Below are 21,510 nucleotides of genomic sequence, written 5' to 3' on the forward strand. Positions count from 1 at the left end.
AAGTAGCCGGAATTACAGGCATGCGCTACCACGCCCGGCTGATTTTATTTATTTATTGTAGAGATGAGGTCTCGCTGCCCAGGTGGGTCTTGAACAGGCAATCCACTCACCTCAGCCTCCCAAAGGCACGGGATTACAGGCTGAGCCACCGAGCCCGGCTTACTCTGCTTTTTTTCACAAGACATAATTATTTTGGGATTCACTCAAGTTGTTACATGTATCAGTAATTAATTCCTTTTTATTGTTGAGTAGTATTCCATTGTATAGATATGTTACAATTAGTTTTCTCATTCATTTGTTGATAAACACCTGTCTGCTTCCAGTTTTGGACTGCTGCGAATAAAGTTGGTGTTGATACTCTTGTACAAGTCTTTGTTCATGTTTTCCTTTCTCTTTGGTAAATACCTAAATGTAGAATACCAGTCATATGACTGTATCACACTGTAGATGTATGCTTCACTTTTAAGAAATTGTCCAACTGTTTTCCAAACTAGTATGATTTTACATTGCCATAAGCAGTATATACAAATTCCAGTTCCTCCACATACTTGCCATTTGAAATAGCCAATTGTTAAAATTTTTTTATTGATTCCAAGGTTTGTGGTATGATCTTAGTATGACTTTAATTTCATTTTCCTAATGACTAATGATGTTGAGCATTTTTTTTTTGAGTTGGAGTCCCACTTTGTCGCCCAGACTGGAGTGCAGTGGCTGCTCCCGGCCACCACAGCCTCCACCTGCTGGGCTCCGGCGATCCGTCCGCCTCAGCCTTCCAAGTAGCTGAAACTACAGGCGCACGCTACCACGCCCGGCTGATTTTTGATTTATTGTAGAGATGAGGTCTCGCCAAGTTGCCCAGGCGGATCTTGAACCCGCGGGCTCAGGCAATCCACTCACCTCAGCCTCCCAAAGGTGCGGGATTACAGGCTGACCCACTGAGCCTGGCGATTTTTTAAATTTTTGAGTCGAGGTCTCACTCTGTTGCCCAGGCTGGAGTGCAGTGGTATGATCATAGCTCATTACAGTCTTGACGTGGCTTGTGGACATCCATTTGATTTTTTATGGATTGTGGTTTTGATGTCATATCTAAGATATCTTTGCTTAATCCAAGGTAGGAAAACATTTATCCAATATTTTCTTCCAGGAATCTTATCGTGTTAAGTTTTCATTGATCTTTGATTCATTTGGAGTCAATTTTTCTATGGGGTAAGAGGTATGGACTGAAGTTCAATTTTTCTTTTTGTATATGGATATCTATCTGCTCCAGTACCATTTGTTAAAAAGATTATACTTTCTTTTATTTGAGTTGGAGTCTCGCTCTGTCACTCAAATTGGTGTGTAGTAGCTCATTGCAATCACTATCTCCTGGGCTCAAGCATCCCTTCTGGCTCAGTCTCCTGAGTAGATGGAGTAGTCATGTGCTGCTACGCCTGGCTTATTTTTTGTAGAGACAAGGTCTCATTATGTTGCCCATGCTGGTCTTGAACTCCTGAGCTCAAAGAATTCTCCCGTCGGCCTCCCAAAGTGCTGGGATTACAGGTGTGAGCCACCATGACCAGCTAAGACTTTCTTCACTGCACTGGCTTTGTGCTTTATAAAAATATCAAGTATCCAGATATGTGTAGGAATGTTTTTGGATTCTACTCTATTCCTTTGATCTAAGCTCTATGCTACCATGTTGTATTTACCTTAAATATACAAATATAGATCTTAAAGCCAGTTCTACATGCTCCAGAATGCATCCTGATGTAAATAATCCTAATTATAATTAGAAAGCACTCTTAGTTTGGGACATTTATAATAACATCTCTAACTGACAGACACTACAATTAGTATTATGCAGCTTATTATTATTATTATTATTTTTTTTTTGAGTTGGAGTTTCACTCAGTCGCCCAGACTGGAGTGCAGTGGCCGCTCCCGGCCACCGCAGCCTCGACCTGCTGGGCTCCGGTGATCCTTCTGCCTCAGCCTTCCAAGTAGCCAGAATTACAGGCATGCGCTACCACACCTGGCTGATTTTTTTTTTTTTTTAATTTATTGTAGAGATGAGGTTTTGCCAAGTTGCCCAGGCGGGTCTTGAACCCGCAGGTTCAGGCAATCCACTCGCCTCAGCCTCCCAAAGGTGTGGGATTATGCGGTTTATTATTTTAAGAAATTATTTACTTATTTTATTTACAGTAAAAAGTACCCTGAGCCCTTCACATAAATTTTAGCATTAGACCACTTAAACAATACCACCGATGGCCCCTGCAGGAATCTATGTATTATATCATTAAGAGTGAGATCTTGATCTTTCCTAGCTCCTCCCTCAATAGGCCCCTACCACCATCTTCTCCATCTTGGTTAACGCCAACTCATTCTCGTGGTTTTTCAGGCCCCAAAATTGCAGCTATGCTTGATTCTACTCTTCCACATCCTTAACTAATCCATTAGCATCTGTCAACTCTATGATACAATATGTCTAGATTCTTTCTACAACTACAGCTAGCATCCAGTTCAAACTACCAACATCTTATTCCTGGATTATTCCTTGTTACAGCTTCTCAAATGGTTCCCTACCTTTGTCGAACACAGAATCTTTAGGTAGAAGACTCAAGATAACAATTCTTATTTTGCAATGAAAAATGTCATCAAAAATCCTAACACTTTATTTTATTTTTGAGTTGGAGTCTCACTCTTTCACCCAGGCTGGAGTACAGTGGCATGCTCACAGCCACTGCAGCCTTGACCTGCTGGGCTCAGGCAATCCTTCCCCCTCAGCCTTCCAAGTAGCTGGAATCACAGGCATGTGCCACCATGCCCGGCTAATTTTTTGATTTATTTTAGAGATGAGGTCTCACCAGGATGCCCAGGCTTGCAATCCCAAACACTTTAAAGACAAAGTCCATTCACTCACAAATGAGAGAGCGGCCTAAAAATGAATTTTCTTTTTTACCTGTTGATCAAGAAGCACCTTTTGTTCTATTAAGTCCCCAAACCAAACAAACAAATAAAAAATAAAACAATGATCACAGCTTGCCAGGAGTTAAAAAAAGAAATTAAAAAGAAAAAAAAAAGTTAAAACTGAGAGGCAATAGTAGCACCTTTCAACTTCAGGACAATTCAATCTTTAACAAGGGTGTCAAAACAATTCAACGAGGAATATTTTTAGTCTGCAACAAAGGTGCTGGGACAAGTGGATATCGACATTCAAAAAAATGAATTTGGATTCCTTCCTCGAAACATACACAAAAATGGGTTAAAGACTTAAATGTAAGAGCTAAAAGTACAAAACTCTCAGGAGTTAATCTTAGTGACCTTGGGTTAGGCAATGATATTTAAAAATGTACATCAAATGTGATAAAAGAAAAATGTTGATAAATTGGACTTTATCAAAAGTAAAAACTGTGCTTCAAATGATACTATCAAGGAAGTTAAGGCTGGGTGTGGTGGCTCATGTCTATAATCCCGGCACTTTGGGAGGTCGAAGTGAGAGGATTGTTTGAGCCCAGGGGTTCGAGACTAGCCAGGACAACTTGATGAGACCTTGTCTCGACAATAAATCAAAAAAATTAGTCAGGCATGGTAGAACCTGTGGTTCCAGCTACTTGGAAGGCTGAGGCAGAAGGATCACCTGAGCCCACCAGGTTGAGGTTGCAGTGGCTGTGAGTATTGCCACTGCACTCCAGCAAGAGTGAGATTCTGACCAAACAAAAACAATAACAACAAAAAACCAAGTTAAAAGACAACTCACAGTTTGGGCAAAAATATATGAAAATCACATATTTGATTATTGACCTGTATCTAGAATAAGGAACTCTTACTACTCAATGACAAGGCAAATATAACCCAATTAGAAAATGGGTAAAGGGGCCAGGTGTGGTGGCTCATGCCTATAATCCCAGCACTTTGGGAGGCTGAGGTGAGAGGACTGCCTAAGCCCATGCGTTAAAGACCAGCCTGGGCAACTTGGCGAGACCTCATCGCTACAATACATCAAAAATTAGCTGGGTGTGGCAGTGCATGCCTGTAGTTCCAGCTGCTTGGAAGGCTGAGGCAGAAGGATCGCCTGAGCCCAGTAGGTCGAGGCTGCAGTGACTGTGAGAGCGTGCCACTGCACTCCAACCTGGGTGACAGAGTAAGAATCCAACTCAAAAAAAAAAAAAAAAGAAAAGAAAAATGGGTAAAGGATTTAAACAGACCTATCTCCAAATAAAACACGAATGGCTAATAAGCACAAGAAAAGATGCTCAACATCATTACTGGGGAAATGCAAATCAAATCACAATAAGTTATCACTGCATATTCACTAAAATGGCTATAACAAAAAAAGACACAGTCTAGGCAACATAGTGAGATACCGCCTCTACAAAAATAAAAATATTAGCTGGGCATGGTGGTACACGATTGTAGTCCCAGCTACTTAGGAGGCGAAAGAATACTTGAGCCCAGGAGGTCGAGGCTGTGGTGAGCCATGATTATGCCACTGCACTCCAGCCTGGGTGACAAAATGAGACCTCAACTCAAAAAAAAAAAAGACAATCAATAACAAGTATTGGTGAGGATATGAAGAAATTAGAACTACAATATCATAATTCCTAGGGAATATAAAATGATGCAGCTACTCTGGAAAAGAGCTTAGCGGTATCTCAAAATGTGAAACAGTTATCACAATTCTACTCCTAGGTATCTACCAAAGTAAAATGAAAACATATGTCCATACAAAAACATGAATAGCCAAAAAGTGGAAAAAGGCCACATGTCCATCAACTGGTGAATAAACTGTGGTATAGCCATACAACAAAATATTATATGGCAATAAAAAGGAATGAAGTACTGACAAATACAACAACATGGATAAACCTTGAAACTAATTTATTAAGTAAAAGAAACCAGACATTAACATCCACATATTGTATGCCATTTACATAAAATATCCAGAACAGGCAAATCTACAGAGATAGGAAGCAGATTAGAGGTTGTTTAGGACTGGAGATGAGGGAAAAAAGGGGAATGAATGCTAACAGGCACAAGATTTCTTTCTTAGTATAATGGAAGTATTTCAAAATTAGGTTATTGGGATGGCTGCACAACTCTGTAAATACATCCCAAACCATTGAATTGTATATGTAAAATAGGTGAACTGTATATGTAAAATGGGTGAATTCTATGATATGTAACTTATATCTTAAGCTGTTTTTTTAAAAAGGATCCTCAGACTAATGACATTATAAATGCATTCAGTGGAAATGATTACAAGATCAGACAACCTTATGAAACAGAGGTCGGTATCTTCTAATGCTTCATTAAGCAAATCATTGAGTTCTACTAATACCAGAGCACCCGCAAATCAGCCGAAGTGATGTCTGGGCCCTAATTTAATTTTTTTTTTTTCGAGTTGGAGTCTCACTCTGCTACCCAGGCTGGAGTGCAGTGGTGATCCTTCCACCTCAGCCTTCCAAGTAGCCAGAACTACGGGTGCGCGCTACCACGCCCTGCTAATCTTTATTTATCGTGGAGATGAGGTCTCAGTTGCCCGGGCTGGTCTCAAATCCGTGAGCTTAGGCAATTCACTCGCCTCGGCCTCCCAAAATGCAGGCATTACAGTCTGAACCAATAAGCCTGGCCTAATTTAATTTTAAAAGGGCAGTATTGTACCAAAGGACAAGATACACAGGCCTTTACTAAGCATTAAACAATGATCCAGCTGGGCACAGTGGGCCATGCCTGTAATCCCAGCACTTTGGGAGGCAAAGGTGAAAGGACTGCTTAAGCCCAGGAGTTCGAGACTAGACTAGGTAATGTGGTGAGACTTCATCTCTACAAAAAAATGAAAAAATTTAGCCAGGAGTGGTGGTACACGACTGTAGTCCTAGTAACTCAGAAGGAAGATGGGAGGATCCGTCGAGCCCAGGAGGTCAAGGTTGTAGTAAGCCGTGATCGTGCCACTGCACTCTAGTATGGGAGATAGAGTGAGACCCTGACTCAAAACAAACAAAAAAGCCAACAACGAGCCAAGGTCATCTACACTACATAGGTGAGAAAACATTCCATTTAATTTGCAACTTTAGTATCTAAATATCTTGCTATAAGGAAATAAATATCTTCTCTGTGAGCCATCCATTCTTTCATCTGATAATTATTAAGGGCTTAGAATGGACAGAGAGACACTAACTAGAAGCTACCTCTCACATATAAAAGTGCAAAATGAATCCCTACTCTGAAGAAGTTTGCATATCATAATTTACTTGTTTATTTTTTCAACTAAGCCAAGTGTAGAGGGCAGAAGTTCTTTCTGGACATCATACTGCTACTCGTAGAAAATAGTTACCTATCAAAGTAGAAGGGAAAGTAATTAACTGATGTGGCTATTTGGGTTCCATAATCTAGGTATGCTGTACAGGAGTATCTTTTTAACCAGCTAGATTAGTTGATTAAGTGAGAACAAGTAGCTGCCTAGCTGAGAATATCCCTTACAGGAGCTGGTCTTTGAAGAAGGGAATGCAAAGATATGTGGGGAGAGACTAAGACTCAGGTCCAAGGAATGGCATCTCTTCTGGTTAAGGGAGATGGTTTCCTTCCAGAACCAGATATGAACTTTGATATGCCGCACATTAGAAGACGCCTGAAGAACAACCAGAAGCAGAATGGTGAGAGGATGGTATTTTCATTTACTTTCTAAAAAATAATACTTCAATAATAATATATATAAAAAAAAAGACAAGAAGATAGTCAACAGGTAAAAAGGAAATGTAGGAGATCAATGCAGAAGGTTTAAGATCCAAGTGCTAAGAACACAAAGAAACAAACAAGAAACAAAGAATTAGAATGATGTGAAACTTTCAACAGAAAGCAGTGTCTACAAATTATAAAGAAAAATAATTTAAAACGCTATATTCTATACCTTAGCCAAGCTACCAATCAAATCAGGGTGGGATAAAGACATTCAAATACACAACAACTCAAAAAAAAAATCTACCTCCTACATAACCTTTTTAGAAAAGTCACTGAAAAAGGAAACCTAGAAAAATACAGTAGTAAGCAAGGGGGGGGGGGGGAAAGGATTAGAAACAGAAAGCAAACAAAGGAAAACAGTAAAGAGAAGTCCTGAAATTACAACTGTTTATACCACAGGTCTAAAACAACCAGCTCAGATTGGAGCAGGAGTATAGAAAGCTCCAGAAGGGAGGTCATCCACACACAAACAAACAAATGGAAATGAGTCATCATTCGGATAAATAAAATTGACAGCTGTATAACATACGTGACAAACAGTAACACAGAAAACAAAGCAAAAGAAAAAAATGAAGGTTACTGGATCCAAGAACAAAAGGGTCATAAGAGAAAGGAAACCTAATCAGTGTCATGCTTGGGTCAGCAGAGGGAAATATTTATACAGTCATGGTAATGTAAACTCTGACTAGTGATTTAACCAAAGGTTCTGATAAAACCTTATCACAATATTGGGAAGACGTAGAAGAGGACAGATGGTACGGCAGTGATGGTGGGGGCAGGGGGTAGGTAAAGGGTAAGTGTTCAAAAACCAAATCTTCATCCTAAAAGAAAGTTAACAGGTAGGGTCTAAAAATAGATAAGAAACAGCATATGAGCATATTATTTGCAAATATAGAATACTGGGAAAAACAGCTCAAGGAGATTATAGTGATTGCCTGTGGCAGGGGATAAGAAAGAGCAGAGCAGAGAACTATAGTTTTTGTCACAAACTTATCATGCCCTTTTTTTTGAGTAGGAGTCTCACTCTGTCACCCAGGTTGGAGTGCAGTGGCACGCTCATGGCCACTGCAGCCCCAACCTGCTGGGCTCAGGTGATCTGCCCCAGCCTTCCAAGTAGCTGGAACCATAGGCATGCGCCACCACATACAGTTATTTTAAAAAAATTTTTTTTATTTCAGAGACAAGGTCCTGCCAGGTTGCCCAGGCTGGTCTTGAACTCCTGGACTCGGGCAATCCTCTTGCCTCTGCCTCCCAAATGACCCACCATGCCTGTAATCCCATTTGATTTTGAAGTTGACGTCTCCTTTGAGAGTTTCTCCTTTTCATGCCATTCATTAATTAGATCTACAACCATTGGTTCTGGCCATTTTCTTAGGGCAGGCATGTCCAACTCACTGCCCCCAGGACACATGTGGCCCAGGACAGTTAGTAATGCAGCCTCACAAAATCTTTTAACATCATGTGTTTTTCAGTGTTTATTTTCTTCATGACCCCATGCATAGTTCCAGTTTTGAAGTTCACAATCATGCCTTACTCATGTCATTGCTTTTTGGTAGCACATGCAATTGTGAGCAGCTGTTTTCAATTATGAAACACACAAAAAGCAAAATTCGAACAAACATTTCTGATGAGCACCTTGAGAACTTACTAAGAATTGTAACCACTTCCATCAAACCAGACTTTGATATATCAGCTTTACAAAAACAATGTCAGCCGGGCTGGGTGGCTAGCCTGCAATCCTGCGCCTTGGGAGGCTGAGGTGAGTGGAATGCCTGAGCCCGCCGGTTAGAAACCCGCGTGGGCCGGGCTCGGTGGCTCAGCCTGTAATCCCGTGCCTTTGGGAGGCTGAGGTGAGTGGATTGCCTGTTCAAGACCCACCTGGGCAGCGAGACCTCATCTCTATAATAAATCAAAAAATCAGCCGGGCGTGGTAGCGCAGGCCTGTAATTCCGGCTACTCGGAAGGCTGAGGCGGAAGCATCGCCGGAGCCCAGCAGGTCGAGGCTGCGGTGGCCGGAAGCGGCCACTGCACTCCAGTCTGGGCAACAGAATGAGACTCCAACTCAAAAACAAAACAAAACACAACAAAAACAAGGTCAAATTTCTCACTAGTTTTATATTGCTCTCATTTTCTAGGCTTTATAATAAAATATATTTTTAAAAGTTTTATTATGTATAGACTAACTATATTATACAATTTATGTGCAGCCCAAGACAATTCTTCTTTACTTGATGCAGCCCAGGGAAGCCAAAAGGTTGTACACCCCTCTCTTAGGGAATTTGTCAATTTACAAAAACCAAGTTATACAAAACAGATATTGTTCACAACCTGAGACACAACAAATAAAACAAATTCCATTAAGTTGAGGAGACTGTGGTACAGAATGCAGAAGAAATGAAAATGTGCTTAAGAAAACATATAATTCAGTAAGTGCCTGGGGTCAAATGCAGGTTTTGCCACTTGCTAATGGCAAGTTACTTATCTGGGGCAAAGTAATTAGAACCTACTTCAGAGCTTTATTGTAAGGATTAAACGACATAACATGGGAAGCACTTATATAGTGGCTGGAAGAAAAGTGCTCACATGATAATTATGACTATTTGGAGTTCAAGTCTCTGTTCCACCACTTACCAGCTGTGTATCCTTGGGCAAATAATTTAACTTCACCAACCTTTAATTTTTGCAACAGTAATCTGTATATATCATATGTACCTTCCTTGCAGGGTTGTTGTGAGGTTTAACTTGGTAAAGCTCTCAACAGAGTGCCTAGCATTTAGTAGGTGCTCCAAGAATCTAGCTGCTATTACTGATGATTGTTTTAAACAAAATGGAACATTTAAAGAAAGTAAAATAGATTTATTTTCATCTCCTTGAACACATATTTTAGAACTGAAAATAAGCCAACTTCTTTCCACATGTTCCCTATCTCAATAAATGGCAAAACCTTTCCCTCAGTTTGGGTTAAAAATTTGACAATAAAGCTGGGCTTGGTGGCTCAGCCTATAATCCCAGCGCTTTGGGAGGCCAAGGTGAGTGGATTGCCTAAGCCTGTGGGTTCGAGACCCACCTGGGCAACTTGGGGAAACCTCATCTCTACAATAAATCAAAAAAAATTAGCTAGGCGTGGTAGTGCGTGCCTGTAGTTCCAGCTACTTGGAAGGCTGAGGCGGAAGGATTGCCGGAGCCCAACAGGTTAAGGCTGCGGTGGCCGGGGCGGCCACTGCACTCCAGTCTGGGTGACAGAGTGAGACTCCAACTCAGAAAAAATAAAAAAAATAAAAATAAAAAATAAAAATTTGGCAATAAGAAACACCCTTGTTTCTTTCTCACCTGCCACATCTAATTACAGCAAATCCTACTGGTTTTACCTTCAAAATATATCTAAAAATTTACCATCTCTTACTTCTCCCACCAATTCTCCCTTGGACTGTATGTAGCTCTTTAACTCAGAAGAGTTTTTGTGTCATGGATCCCTCTGGGAACTCAGTAAAGTTTAGGGACAGCTTCTCAAAGCACAAAGTAAAATACATGATTACAAAGAACTCAATGGTGTTAAAAAGTTATCAAACTGTGAGAAAACCATTTACTAACATGTATTAGCAACATATATACTTTATTACCACATTAAAAGTATAGTTAATAAAATTGTAATTTTGAAGAAAAGTGAGTATAAAGAATATTTTGCAGTATCTGCGACAATTGTAAGATGATAAGAACAGAATTTTATTCTTTCTTTTTTTTTTTTTTTTGAGTTGGAGTCTCACTCCGTCACCCAGACTGGAGTGCAGTGGCCATTCCCGGCCACCGCAGCCTCAACCTGCTGGGCTCCAGCGATCATTCCGCCTCAGCCTTCTGAGTAGCTGGAACTACAGGCGGGCGCTACCACACCTGGCTGATTTTTGATTTATTGTAGAGATGAGGTCTCACCAAGTTGCCCAGGCGGGTCTCAAATCCGCGGGCTTAGGCAATCCACTCCCCTCGGCCTCCCAAAGCGCTGGGATTACAGGCTGAGCCACCGAGCCCGGCCGAAATTTATTATTTCTATTGGTAGCAGATGGAGGTACTGCTAATACTACTCTTGTTTTCTGCCTACATTCACAATTTGAAGAAATAAGAAACTTCAATTAAGAGTTAGGACAAATTAAGATCAAAGTTTTTTTTTGTATATAGGTTCATAGATACCCTCAATTCTATCCACAGATCCCCAAGATTAAGAACAACTTCTTTCAGGCTGGACACGGTGATTCAAGCCTGAATCCCAGCACTTTGGGAGGCCGAGGTAAGGGGATTGCCTGAGCCCACAGGTTTGAGAACAGCCTGGGCAACTTGATGAGACCTTATCTCTACAATAAAAATCAAAACATTAGCCAGGTGTGGTAGCTCACACCTGTAGTTCTGGTTACTTGGAAGGCTGAAGTGGAAGGAATGCCAATGCATGCCAGCCTGGGCAACTGAGTGAGATTCCAACTCAAAAAAAAAACCCAACAAAAAACAGAACAACTGCTTTCACTCCTGCCTCATTAAGTAGCAGGCAGAATAATCTTTAAAAAGGAATGGGAGAGCCTATAAGTCAGAAAACTTAAGGTTATTGCAGCAATATTTAAGTCAAAAACCATGGAAAAAAAGATGGTCCCACCTCCTCCAGTCATTCTAGCAAAAGCCATGTGGGAGTCAAGACTTCTGGCATTGCCTGGCTCTAACAAGATATTCCATGCTTCCCACTAGGGTGGTATCAGATAAGGTTGATTGGGAAACTGGGACTTTGGTCTCCAAACAGCAGTAAAGAGGCTTCCCCACAAGGCACTTCCATCACCTCCAGGAGTAATGAGGCACCCCTCCATCTGAGGTCTCAACAGAGGCAGAGTAAAGACCTGGACATTCACCTTCACCTGGCTGCAAGAAGGTGGCTACCTTTTCCCCTGCTGAAGTAGTCAGAGAAAATCTAGGAAAAGAGAAGACTGAGCTGGGCTTGATGGCTCACACCTGTAATCCCAGCACTTTAGGAGGCTGAAGCGAGAGGATTGCCTGAGCCCAGGGGTTCGAGACCAGCCCGGGTGACTTCATGAGACCTCATCTCTACAATAAATCAGCAAAAACTAGCTGGGTGTGGTGGCACATGCCTGTAGTTCTAGCTACTTGGAATACTTGGAAGGCTAAGGTGGAAGGATCGTCTGAGCCCAGCAGGTGGAGGCTGCGGTGGCTATGAGCATGCCACTGCACTCCAGCCTGGGCAATAGAATGAGACTCTGACTCAAAAAAGAAAAAAAAAAGACAAACAACCATGGTCATTTTTGAAACAAGTGAAAAAAAAAAAAACACACAAATTCTTAGAAAAATAAATCAAAACTAAATGGAAACACTTTTTTTTTTAAGTTGGAGTCTTGCTCTGTCACTCAGGCTGGAGTGCAGTGGCACACAAACAGCACACTCACAGCCTCAACCTGCTGGGCTCCGGTGATCTTCCACCTCAGTCTTCCAAGTAGCTGGAACTACAAGGTGTGTGCCACCAGACAGGGCTAATTTTTGATGTATTGTAAAGATAAGGTCTCATCAAGTTGCCCAGGCTGGTCTCGAGCCCGTGGGCTCAGGCAATCCTCTCACCTCAGCCTCCCAAAGTGCTGGGATTATAGGCATGAGTCACTACGCCCGGACCATAGTTTCTACATGTTACTTGAACTAGTAAAATGCAACCAGTAACATGTGATAAGTTATATATAGTGTAATAGCTACATCACCCACAAAAAAGTTGTACAAAGATACATTAAAAAAACACATCAAATACATCAAAATGGGATTCTAATAAAATGTTCCAGAGATCCATAGGAAAGCAGGTTTAAAAAAAAAAGGAGAAACAAAGATAAAAGAAAATGACAGTTTTAAGACCTAATATGTCAACATGTACATCATATACATTAAATGTAGATAACACACCAATTAAAAGACAAAAACTGACAGAGTGGATTTCAAACTGTAACCAAAATACACGATGTTTACAAGAAACTCACCTCAAATATATTAAGTAGGTTGAAAGTAAAAGGATGGAAAAATACAAACCAAGCAAACATTAATAAAAATAAAGCAGGTGCAGCTACAGTGGCAGCAGATAAAGTAGATTTAAGAGGACAGTCATTTATACAGTGACAAAAAAGATCAATTCACCAAGAGGACAATTCTAAGCAAGCATGCAGAACAGAATGCAAAATATGTGAAGCAAAACTGACAGAAATGAAAGAAGAGGCCAGACATGGTGGCTCACACTTGTAATCCTAACACTTTGGGAGGCTGAGGTAAAAACCGTGGAATTTGAGACCAGCCTAGGCAACACAGCAAGACCTCGTCTCTATAAAAAGAAAACAATTAAGCCAGGCACGGGGTTAAACACAATATCATTTACATTAGCACTCAAAAAAGAATGAAAAGAAAAAAAGAAACACTTAAGTATAAATCTAGCAAAATATGTACTTATTTATATGAGGAAAACTGCAAAACTGGTGTTAGAAATCAAAGATGATCTAAATAAATGGTGAGATACTCTATGTACATGGTTAGGAAGACTCAATATTATCAGGATATCAGTTCTTCCCAACTCGATTTATAGATTCAAAGCAATCCTAATTAAAATCGCAGCAAGACAGGGCGTGATGGCTCATGCCTATAATCCCAGCACTTAGGTGAGAGTATTGCCTGAGCCCAGGGATTCGAGATCAGCCTAGGCAACTTGGCAAGACCTCATCTCTACAATAAAGAAAAATTAGCTGGGCGTGACGGAGCATGCCTGTAGTTCCAGCTATCTTGGAAGGCTGAGGCAGAAGGATCTCCTTGCTTGAGTCCAGCAGGTTGAGGCTGCAGTGGCCGTGAATGTGCCACTGCCCTCCAGTCTGGGTAATAGAGTGAGACTCTGACTCAAAACAAAAACAAAATCCCAACAAGTTTTTTTTTGTGGATATTGACAGACCTTCTTAAGTTTATATCTTGGCCACTGCAGCCTCGACCTGCTGGGCTCCAGCGATCCTTCCGCCTCAACCTTCCAAGTAGCTGGAACTACAGACGTGCGGTACCACGCCCGGCTAATTTTTGATTTATTGTGGAGATGAAGTCTCGCCAAGTTGCCCAGGCGGGCTTGAACCCGCGGGCTCAGGCAATCCACTCGCCTCAGCCTCCCAAAGCTCGGGATTACAGGCTGAGCCACCGCGCCCTACCAGGATAGTCTTTTCAAAAACAGTGGTGGAGCAACTGCACTACTCTATGCAAAAAAATAAATAAAGAATCTAGATACACACTTTATACGTTTCCCAAAAGTCAAATCAAAAGAGATCATAGACCTAGATGTACAGGGCAAAATAATAAAACTTTTAGGTGGATAACTGGAGGAAATCCAGGTGTCCTTGAATTTGGCTTATATCTTTTTAGAAATAACACCAGAAGTACAGTCCATGAAAGAAAAAAATGGATACACTGGACTCCATTACAATTAAAACCTGCTCTGTGAAAGACATGGTTAAGAGAATGAATGGACAAGCTGGGACAAAATGCTACAAATCGGAAACACAGTTCTCACAATTAGAATACATAAACTCAATAGTAAAAAAAACCATGTAGTAAAAAAAAAAAAATGCAGTTCAATTTTAGAAAATGAGCAAAGGACATGAAGAGACACTTCACAGAAGTGGATACAACAGATGAATGCATGAAAATAAGTTCAATCTCATTAGTGTTAGAGAAATACAAATTAAAACCACAATGAACTATCTCTCTACATCTAGAATGGCTAAAATATAATGACAATATAAACACTGGTGAGGATACAAAGAAGTTGGATCTTTCAGACCATTACTGATAGGAATGTAAAATGATACAGTCATGCTGGAAAAGAGTATGGTCATCTCTTTAAAAAATTAAACATATAATACCCTACAGTCCAGCATCTGTGCTCTTGATCATTTATTCCGGAGAAATTAACCGTAAGTCCACATAAGAACCAATACACAGACGTTCATTATAGCTTTGTTTCTTTTTTGAGTTGGAGTCTCACTCTGTCACCTAGACTGGAGTACAGTGGCACGCTCACAGTCACCACAGCCTCGACCTGCTGGGCTCAGGCAATCCTTCTGCCTCAGCTTTCCAAGTAGTTAGAACCACAGGCACGTGCCATCATGCCCGGCTAATTTTTTGATTTATGGTAGAGACGAGGTCTGGCCAAGTTACCCAGGCTGGTCTCAAACCCCTGAACTCAGGCCTTCCTCTTGTCTCTGCCTCCCAAAGTGCTGGATTACAGGCATGAGCCACCGCACCAGATTGGCTTTATTTGTAATGGTAAAAAACTGGAAACAACTACTATACACCCCCAAGAAGTGAATGATAAAAAACCAAAACAGCCGGGCTCGGTGGCTCAGCCTGAAATCCCACGTCTTTGGGAGGCTGAGGTGAGTGGATTGTCTGAGTCCGCGGGTTCGAGACTCGCCTGGGAGCAAGACCTCATCTATACAATAAATCAAAAAAATCAGCCGGGCGTGGTAGTGCATGCCTGTAATTCCGGCTACTTGGAAGGCTGAGGCGGAAGGATCGCCGGAACCCAGCAGGGCGAGGCTGCGGTGGCCTGGAGCAGCCACTGCACTCCAGTCTGGGTGACAGAGTGAGACTCCAACTCAAAAAAAAAACAAAAAACAAAAACAGAAACAAAAACTTTTGGTACATCAATGCTACAGAATACTACTCTCTAATAAAAAAGGAACAAATTACTGATACACATAAGAAGTGGGCATTATGCTAGGTGAATAAAGTCAATTCAAATGTTTGAATTTTGTATGACCACTTTTATATAAAAATCTTTCTTTTTTTTTTTTTTTGAGTTGAAGTCTCACTCCGTCACCCAGACTGGAGTGCAGTGGCAAGCTCCCAGCCACCGCAGCCTCGACCTGCTGGGCTCTGGCCATCCTTCTGCTCAGCCTTCCAAGTAGCTAGAACTATAGATAAGTGCTACCATGCCTGGTTAGTTTTGATTTATCATAGAGATGAGGTCTTGCCAAGTTGCCCAGGTAGGTCTCGAACCTGCGGGCTCAGGCAATCCACTCACCTCGGCCTCGCAAAGCGGGGGATTACAGGCTGAGCCACCGAACCCGGCCATAAAATTCTTAACATGACACAATTACAGAGCCAGAGAAGAGATTAGTGTTGCCTTGGATTAGGGATAGTAGAGGGAACAGCATGTGACTATACAAGGAAGGCAGCAGGGAGGTCTGTGGTGATGGAATAGTTCTGCACCTTGATTGCAGTGGTGATTATATGAATCTACATATATGCTAAAATGGCACAGAAAGTGACACATACATTTACAAATGCCTGTTTCCTAGTTTTGATATTGTACCATAGTTATATAAAATGTAACAATTGAGACAAAGAAGTACACAAGACCTTTGTGCACTATTTTCATAATTTCCTGTGAATTTATGGTTGTTTCAAAACACGAAGTAAAAAAGAAGTCACTTTTTTTTTTGAGTTGGAGTCTCACTCTGTCACCCAGACTGGAGTGCAGTGGGCCACTCCCGGTCACTGCAGCCTCGACCTGCTGGGCTCTGGCGATCCTTCCGCCTCAGCCTTCCAAGGAGCTAGAACTACAGGCACGTGCTACCACACTGTTGGGAGCCAACATCTATAGCTCCATGGCTGAGGCCTGTAAAGGCCATCTGGAAGATCGCCTCTGACATAGGATATCAGTTATACCTATAATATTGGCGTGTGATTAGTGACCAGTGTGCATACATGGCAGTAAAACTTATAAGTAAATCTCAATACACCTGATGGAAAGTGCATAGCAGAATTATTTTTCTCTGTCTTTCTAAGTTTTACTTCTTTCTAGATATTTTTTAACTTCTATTTCCTGGTAGACTGGGTAGTCCGCTCTTGTTCCCCCCCCCCCCCAAAGCTGTTTCCCCTAGGGCTAAGATTAGAAACTAAATTACCATGATAGTTTTGTCGCCCTGCCCCTAGCCAGGCAGAACGTTTTCTTTTCTTTCGTTAATTACCGAAACTCTGTCTGCTTCAGCCCATGGCCGCCATCTTGGCAACCCTGCATTTCCTTGTTCAAGAGTGTGACAGCTACTATTTGATTTTTAGAGTAGACTTGTTAGGATAAAATATATACATATACACTCATAGCTGCTTAAATCTATGTTTGCTGTTTTGTTTCCTTTTGCTACATTATTCAAGTGTAATAGTTACTACACGATTTATAAAAGAATTAATGATAAGGTATTAGCTTAATAGGATATAGCATAGTATTAAAGATCAATCATTAGATTATATAAAAATTAAAGTTTAGACATATGAAACACATGAATTATAGTAAAGTTTGGTAGTTTAAGAATAAGTTTTAACTGAGTTATAAGGCATTATGTTAAATCGTAATAGGATAATAGTATAACTGACAGTTAAGTCATTTAACTAAACTTATAGATTATAGTATAGTGTTAAGTTGATAATATTAATCGTTAAAAATATTGGGAGTCAGTGAACTTGGATTGAACCTAGAGTTAACTCAGGAAAGTTTTTTATATTAATCAGGGTATAGAGCAAAGAGTATAATATGAATGATTCATTGAACATTATGGAAAACACTTTGAACGATTTGTATTGAAATTGTGTACCTGTGACCTTAATGTAAGCACGGCAGGTATCATGGAATTCGAATTGTTTGCTTGGAAATTGACAGATCTCGTGGTGGTCTTGTGATGCATAGTTTGTAAATATGAAACTTGTACGCCCCCAGTGAGTGATTATCACACTGCTGGAGGGTATAGAAAATGGTATATAAGTTGGAAGGAGTCCAAATAAAAGTTGGCTCCAGTCCTGATCAGACTGTTCCCAGAAGAACTGCCTCCGAGTAGTTTCTTCTCGCTGTCCAGATTCTCTGGTGCGGGTCCTAACCCACCCTTGGTCAGTGCTGGTCACCGACACCACACCCAGCTGATTTTTGATTTATTGTAGAGATGAGGTCTCGCCAAGTTGCCCACATGGGTCACGAACCTGCGGGCTCAGGCATGCAAAAGCTTTCTAAGGCTTTATTTCTATTTCAATTTATGAACCAAAAAAGGACTGTCTAAACTTAATCTTCCTTTGTTATTAGGTGTATAAATTATATTGTTTATAATGCTGCAAGTTTGTATATTCATCTGAGTTACAGTCTTGTTTCTTACCTGGCCTGTTAGTGGCTGCCATAATAAAAACCTGCCAACGTGCTTCCAGACCATCCATCTCTGTAAGTAGCTGATTCACCACCCGGACACTTGCCCCTGCCTAAAAAAAATAAATCCTGTTCCATCAGCTCTCAATACAAAGGGAAAAAAAATCCAATTTTTTTCCATTATATATATTATAATTATATAATATATATTATATTAATATAAGTTAATAAATACATGGAAAAATCATTAAGACAGTGACCACATTTATATAAAAAAAGTAAGTCTAAGCTACATATGTTTTTACGTTTATGGAAAAAGGTCTAGTACAATACATACTAAATACTATACTATTGGGCAACCCCTCGGGTCCTCTCCCACTGTGGGAAAAAAATATGTGTGTGTGTGTGTGTGTGTGTGTGTGTGTGTGTATATAAATAAAATTATAAAAAATAATATATAAAAAATAACTATATATATACATATGTATAGATATATAGATATATTAATAGTATTTTGGTAACCTCCAGGAAGAGTAATAGGGAGAGGAATGGGAAGAAAGTTTCTCACTCTCTCTTTTTTAGAGATGGGGTCTCACTATATCACCTAGGTTGGCCTTGAACTCCTGGGCTCAAGGGACCCTCCTGGTTCAGCATCCCAAGTAGCTGGGACTATAGGTGAACACTCCCACTCCTGTGAGTCAATCCTTTTGTCTTTTAAGAGATGGGGTCTCATGGTGTTGTCCAGTCTACTAGTATAATTTTTAAAGAATACATTCCAATTTAAAATGTATTCATGGCCAGGCATGGTGGCTCATGCCTGTAATGGGAGACAGAGGCAAGAGGACTGCCTGAGTCCAAGGGTTTGAGAGCAGCGTGGGCAACTTTGCGAGACTTCGTCTCTACAATAAATCAAAAAATTAACTGAGCTTGGTGGTGCACACCTGTAGTTGCAGCTACTTGGAAGGCTGAGGCAGAAAGACGCCTGAGTCCAGGAAGTGGAGGCTGCAGTGGCCGTGAACATGCTCTCCAGCCTCCTGCCTGGGCAACAGAGTGAGACTCCAGCTCAAAAAAGTAAATAAATAAAATAAAATGCTTTCAGTATCCACTGCAGGTGAAAATATTAAAAGGGCAAATAACATATATCAGAGTACAGAAATGTGTGACGGCAGACATCCAAGAAAGAGAGAACCCTGAAGTTAGAAATGTACTTCATGGCCGGGCTCGGTGGCTTAGCCTGTAATCTGTAATCCTGCACCTTTGGGAGGCTGAGGTGAATGGACTGCCTGAGCCCGCGGGTTCGAGACTCGCCTGGGCAACTTAGTGAGACCTCATCTCTACAATAAATCAAAAATGAGCTGGGCGTGGTAGCGCGCCTGTAGTTCCAGCTACTTGGAAGGCTGATGCCGAAGGATCGCTGGAGCCCGGCAGGTCGAGGCTGTGGTGGCTGGAAGTGGCCACTGCACTCCAGTCTGGGTGACAGAGTGAGACTCCAACTCAAAAAAAAAGAAAAAGAAATGTACTTCATATGGCTGTAGACTTCTTTGAGGGCAGTATTTGACAATGGGAACTTCTCCAAATTTAGATTTATTAGCTGATTAATAGAGAGCTGGAAACCAATTAAAGGGGCTGTGGACAAACAAATGGTTTATTCGTGGCAACAGAGACAAAAATAAAAAGGAAGGTAAAAAATTCAGAGCATGCCATGTCCCAATCAATTGGATATACCAAAGTGTAGCGTTTTGTTCTGGATCACACATTAGATTTTGGAATACGGGGAAGAACCTGGGAAGACTCTCTTCCTCAGCTACTGACATCATTATCAAAGATAACCCTGTAATAGGGCTTTTCTGTGATGGTATCAATGACTACTGGATAAGGAACCAAAACCACTATGATGTGAGGCATATTTATTTATATATCAACCCATTTGTGTTTTGTAACTTTTTGTATTTGGAGATTTATCAGCAAAATGAGGCATTTTATAAATGTTTTTACAACTTAAAAAACAAACATATAGGATAACTATTTGAAAATAAATCACAGGCCGGCTCGGTGACTCAGCCTGTAATCCCAGCACTTTGGGAGGCCGAGGTGAGTGGATTGCCTGAGCTCGAGGGTTCAAAATCCACCTGGGCAAATTGAGAAGACCTCATCTCTACAATAAACCAAAAATTAGCCGGGCATGGTAGCACGCGCCTATAGTTCCAGCTACTCGGAAGGCTGAGGCGGAAGGATTGCCGGAGCCCAGCAGGTTGAGGCTGCGGTGGCCAGGAGCATGCCACTGCGCTCCAGTCTGGGTGACGGAGTGAGACTCCAACTCAAAAAAAAAAAAAAGAAAAGAAAAGAAATCACAAAAGATTTCCTAGGTTTCAGAAATATAGTCACCTCCTCAATCATTTTATAATGAATATATTTATTAAACAGTTGCTGCCATCTGCTTCAAAAAGGTCACATATTCTTTGTTATGCTTCAAATTCTTAGATAATAGTACTCCAGATAACAGCTGTTTCTGGTACTCTCTGTACTGGAATCTCTAAGAACTGTGACTTAGTGTAGTTGATACGTGTGGCATTCAATGCAGATCAATTTTATATATTCTTCAGAAAGTAATGGTGCCGGGTCTTAAATCTAATAACTAGACTCTATTTTTTTTTTTTTGAGTTGGAGTCTCACTATGTCGCCCAGACTGGAGTTCAGTGGCCACTCCCAGCCATCACAGCCTCGACTTGCTGGGCTCCAGCGATCCTTCCGCCTCAGCCTTCCAAGTAGCTGGAACTACAGGCGCGCGCTACCATGCCCAGCTAATTTTTTGATTTATTGTAGAGATGAGGTCTCGCCAAGTTGCCCAGGTGGGTCTTGAACCCGCAGGCTCAGGCAATCCACTCACCTCAGCCTCCCAAAGGCACGGGATTACAGGCTGAGCCACTGAGCCCGGCTTAGACCCTATTTTAAGTACACGATGTCTTAAATTATATTTTGTCTTGTCTCAAGAACCCATTTAACTCAAGTATCAAAGGATTACAAGTTTATAAGCCAAGCTAGTAAAAATTTATACCATTTCCATTCCCGACTACTCATTTGTGGGAATCAGGATTACCTAGTCACTGTGCAACAGATGTAATATACAGGAAAAAAGTGGATACAGAGATAGAGAATATAACTCTGACTTCAAATGAGTACATTTCTTTATCCAGTCTCAATGCTCCCAAGGAATGACTTGATAAGAACTTGGCTTGAAACTTAAAAAAGGTTTATGGTGCTGAAACAATCTGTAAACCACTAATCTATAAAACTTACCTCACGGTCTGATCTTCGAGGACATAACGCATCCACTTCATCGAAAAATATCACACAGGGTGCTGAGTTCTTGGCTCGCTGAAAAACTTGCCGTACAGCACGTTCACTCTCACCAACATACTAAACATACACAGAAAGTAAATAAAATGCAGACAGTTTGACTCTGGAGTATGGGCCAAATGATAGCACAATTAGTTTTAAATGACATTTTTGTATCAGAGTCCAAAAGAGTATTAGATTGACCATATACAATTGCTGCTAGTTAAGCATTTTTGACCTGGTAATAGCTAACTGCATATGATTCAACTTAAGAAAAT

General features: G+C 40.9%; 1 protein-coding gene across 2 annotated transcripts in view; it reads right to left on the reverse strand.

Annotated features, from left to right (window-relative positions):
- The window catches only part of NVL (nuclear VCP-like), a 118,783-nt gene that overhangs the window by 25,909 nt on the left and 71,364 nt on the right, over positions 1-21,510 (reverse strand). For both annotated transcript variants that reach the window (XM_008065158.2, XM_008065159.2), the window contains 2 exons: positions 21,194-21,313; positions 17,910-18,009 (listed from right to left, as the gene is read on the reverse strand). In XM_008065158.2, the coding sequence (XP_008063349.1) occupies positions 17,910-18,009; positions 21,194-21,313 (220 nt within the window). The remainder of the gene's footprint in view (positions 1-17,909; positions 18,010-21,193; positions 21,314-21,510) is intronic.

This window comes from Carlito syrichta, unplaced genomic scaffold, assembly GCF_000164805.1.
Source record: "Carlito syrichta isolate Samal-C Ts95f unplaced genomic scaffold, Tarsius_syrichta-2.0.1 Scaffold308169, whole genome shotgun sequence".
NCBI lineage: Eukaryota > Metazoa > Chordata > Mammalia > Primates > Tarsiidae > Carlito > Carlito syrichta.